The sequence below is a fragment of the Aplysia californica genome, unplaced genomic scaffold (genome assembly GCF_000002075.1).
Source record: "Aplysia californica isolate F4 #8 unplaced genomic scaffold, AplCal3.0 scaffold00745, whole genome shotgun sequence".
Taxonomy (NCBI): Eukaryota; Metazoa; Mollusca; class Gastropoda; order Aplysiida; family Aplysiidae; genus Aplysia; species Aplysia californica.
In genome coordinates, this window is record NW_004798015.1 from 191,208 (window position 1) to 193,722 (window position 2,515).

At 41.7% G+C, this 2,515-nt stretch overlaps 1 protein-coding gene across 1 annotated transcript in view; it reads left to right on the forward strand.

Annotated features, from left to right (window-relative positions):
• LOC101862684 (inverted formin-2) overlaps positions 1–1,609 on the forward strand; it is a gene marked incomplete at its 5' end in the record, with an annotated part of 16,328 nt that extends 14,719 nt beyond the window's left edge. Inside the window, 1 exon segment of the mRNA XM_013088443.2 lies at positions 188–1,609. Coding sequence (XP_012943897.1) covers positions 188–459 — 272 coding nt within the window.
• Positions 1,610–2,515: the final 906 nt, after the last annotated feature.

Consider the following 2,515-nt stretch of genomic DNA (forward strand, 5'->3'; position numbering starts at 1 on the left):
AATAGAAAAATAATTGTACATGCATTAATAGCATCGTAATATATCCCATTAAATTGTCCAGTGATTGTCCAACGCTTGTAGTATTTTCACCACTACTTCATTAACTTCTGTAATATAACTAGACTTAGTTTTTATATAAATTGCCACCTATCTTTGCTCACACTTTCCCTGTGTTGTTTCCCTTCAGACCGCGAGGTGAAAAATCCACCGGAAGAAGACGGATGCATCATTGACAACCTGCTTAAGGACATCAGAAAGGGTTTCAAGCTGAGGAAGACCACGTCCATCAAGGGAAGCAACAACCAGAAAAGTCCCGTGGCTCCTAAGGAGAACGGAAATGCCGAGGTTGTCCCCCGTGAAGTGAGCATCGTGAACGGAGACAGCGGCACCGGAACTGACAAAACTGACGTCACTTCCGATGGGACTGAAACGAAGATGACAGAAGTATCTGTGTGCTAATAATAACCAGCTAAATAATGATAATAAATGTGATGAACGTTTTGGGTTTTTTTGAGTTACAGGAAAACGAAAAAAAAGAGGCAGCGTTGGGCTTGCGCTCGAAAGATTGCAAGTCCAGTCCTTTGGGTTATTAAGTTTCTTTATTTGAGGGAACGGGGAATTGTTTGTCTGTTTTGTTTGTTTGTTTGTTGTTGTTTTAGTTTGGGGGGGGTGTTGATAACGTAAGGTACTCGTTGGGCTGTTGGTACTTTTCCTGCTTCCTTCAGTCACTTCATTCAGTATCAAATGAGTTTCTTGTAACAACTGGAGAAGGGATAAGTAGGCAGAACATACACAAAAAGTACTGAGATAATATGCAGAAATTACCTGCCTGATAAATGGAGTTATTTATTGCGAATGCATGAGTCACATCAGATGAGGCACTCTCGCTTATACCTGTTGCAATCGTTATTGTTGATGACGGCTGTGGGGTGGGAAGTTGGAGGGGGCCATTAGTTGGTCTTACTTCTTGACTTTCCCTCTTTTGATTCTCTCTGACTGTCTTACTTTATTCCAGCACTAACTGACCATTATATTGTCGACGTGATTCTCTATACTGAAGCCAACAAGATGGCTGCTGATGCGTGCTGTGTCAAACCACAAGCTCAGTGATGTCTTGTGTGTACTCCATTATTCAAGTTTTGAAGTAACTTACTTTGAAAGTAATGAATTCCAGAAGTAAATGCAAAATGAAATGGAATTTTTGCTTTACACTAGAGTTGTACATAAAAACAAGGACTTATCTGGATTTAGCAGAATGTGCAACGGCACCTCGCGACCTTGAAGGATGGAGGGTGTACATCATGTACATGATGTCAGCCTCTGAGTCAGAGATGACACCTTCAGATATTTCATGTACTAACGTTTACCGTTTTAGCTTTGGTCTCGAGGAAGATTTTTATTTCTTGGCAGCTGTGATGAAAACTCTCAAAAGTCAGAAATTGTGGTCCGTACAAGATAGCACTCAGATGGCAAACTCATGTCGTTTGCCTTGAGAAATACCCCGCACGTCTTTTTGTTCGTTTTAATAAGTGCTTTACGACACATGCAACACACATAGGTCAAAAAGTGTTGAAGATTAGAAGTGTTACAAGAGAGTAACATACCAAGAGAAGAAGGAAGGAAAAGTACGATAGATGTTTGATGATAAAGTGCCGTAAAACTCATACTGAAACTAAAAAGAAAAGTAACGTTAATGGGAAACAATACCCAGCAAGGTGTGGTGTGCTATGTAATTATATCATCAGCTCTGCCAGTTGTTAAGTGAATCTTGCCCTTGCAGCTAATATATAAAATTAATCTGTTGTATAAAATACATGTATCTATTATATAAAACACAGCAACCTGTTATATAGAATAAAACTCGATGCGATCAATTAGAGTGAAGGTGGTTTAAGGTTAGATTTAAACTATATGATTCACATGGATTTTTTAAAAATGGTACATCATGCAAACGTGCAGTCATGAGGTAGGGAGGAAGGGAGGGAGAGTGAGGGAGGGAAGTCAAGTGAGTGAGTGAGTGAGTGAGTGAGTGAGTGAGTGAGGGAGGGAGGGAGGGAAGGAGGGAGGGAAGGAAATGAAGGGAAGTGAAGTGAGGGAGGGAGGGAGGGAGGGAGGGGAGGAGTGGAGTGAGCTAGTGAGGAAGAGAGGGGGTTAGTGAAGTGAGTGAGTGAGGAGGTGAGTGCTAAGTCGTGCCAGGGGGCAAGTCCTGAAGGTAGAAGGTGAAAGAAACGAATTCCGATTTACGTCAAAATGTCAGATGTGCAAACAGGGCTCAGTACATGTGTTCTTCATGTGTTGGCTTTTGGCTCCACAGTGGTGCACAATGGTTGTTCTGCCACCTGTATGTACATGTATGTGTAATCTTTGTGTGCTTGTACATAAATGTATGTGAATGTATACGTCTGTATGTCTGTGTGTGTGTTTGCAGGTGTGCATGTGTGCATCTGAGTGTGGGAAGGGGGGGGGGTGAGTGAGGGAGCTTGTGTGTGTGAATAAGTGTGTACTTTGGTGTTTT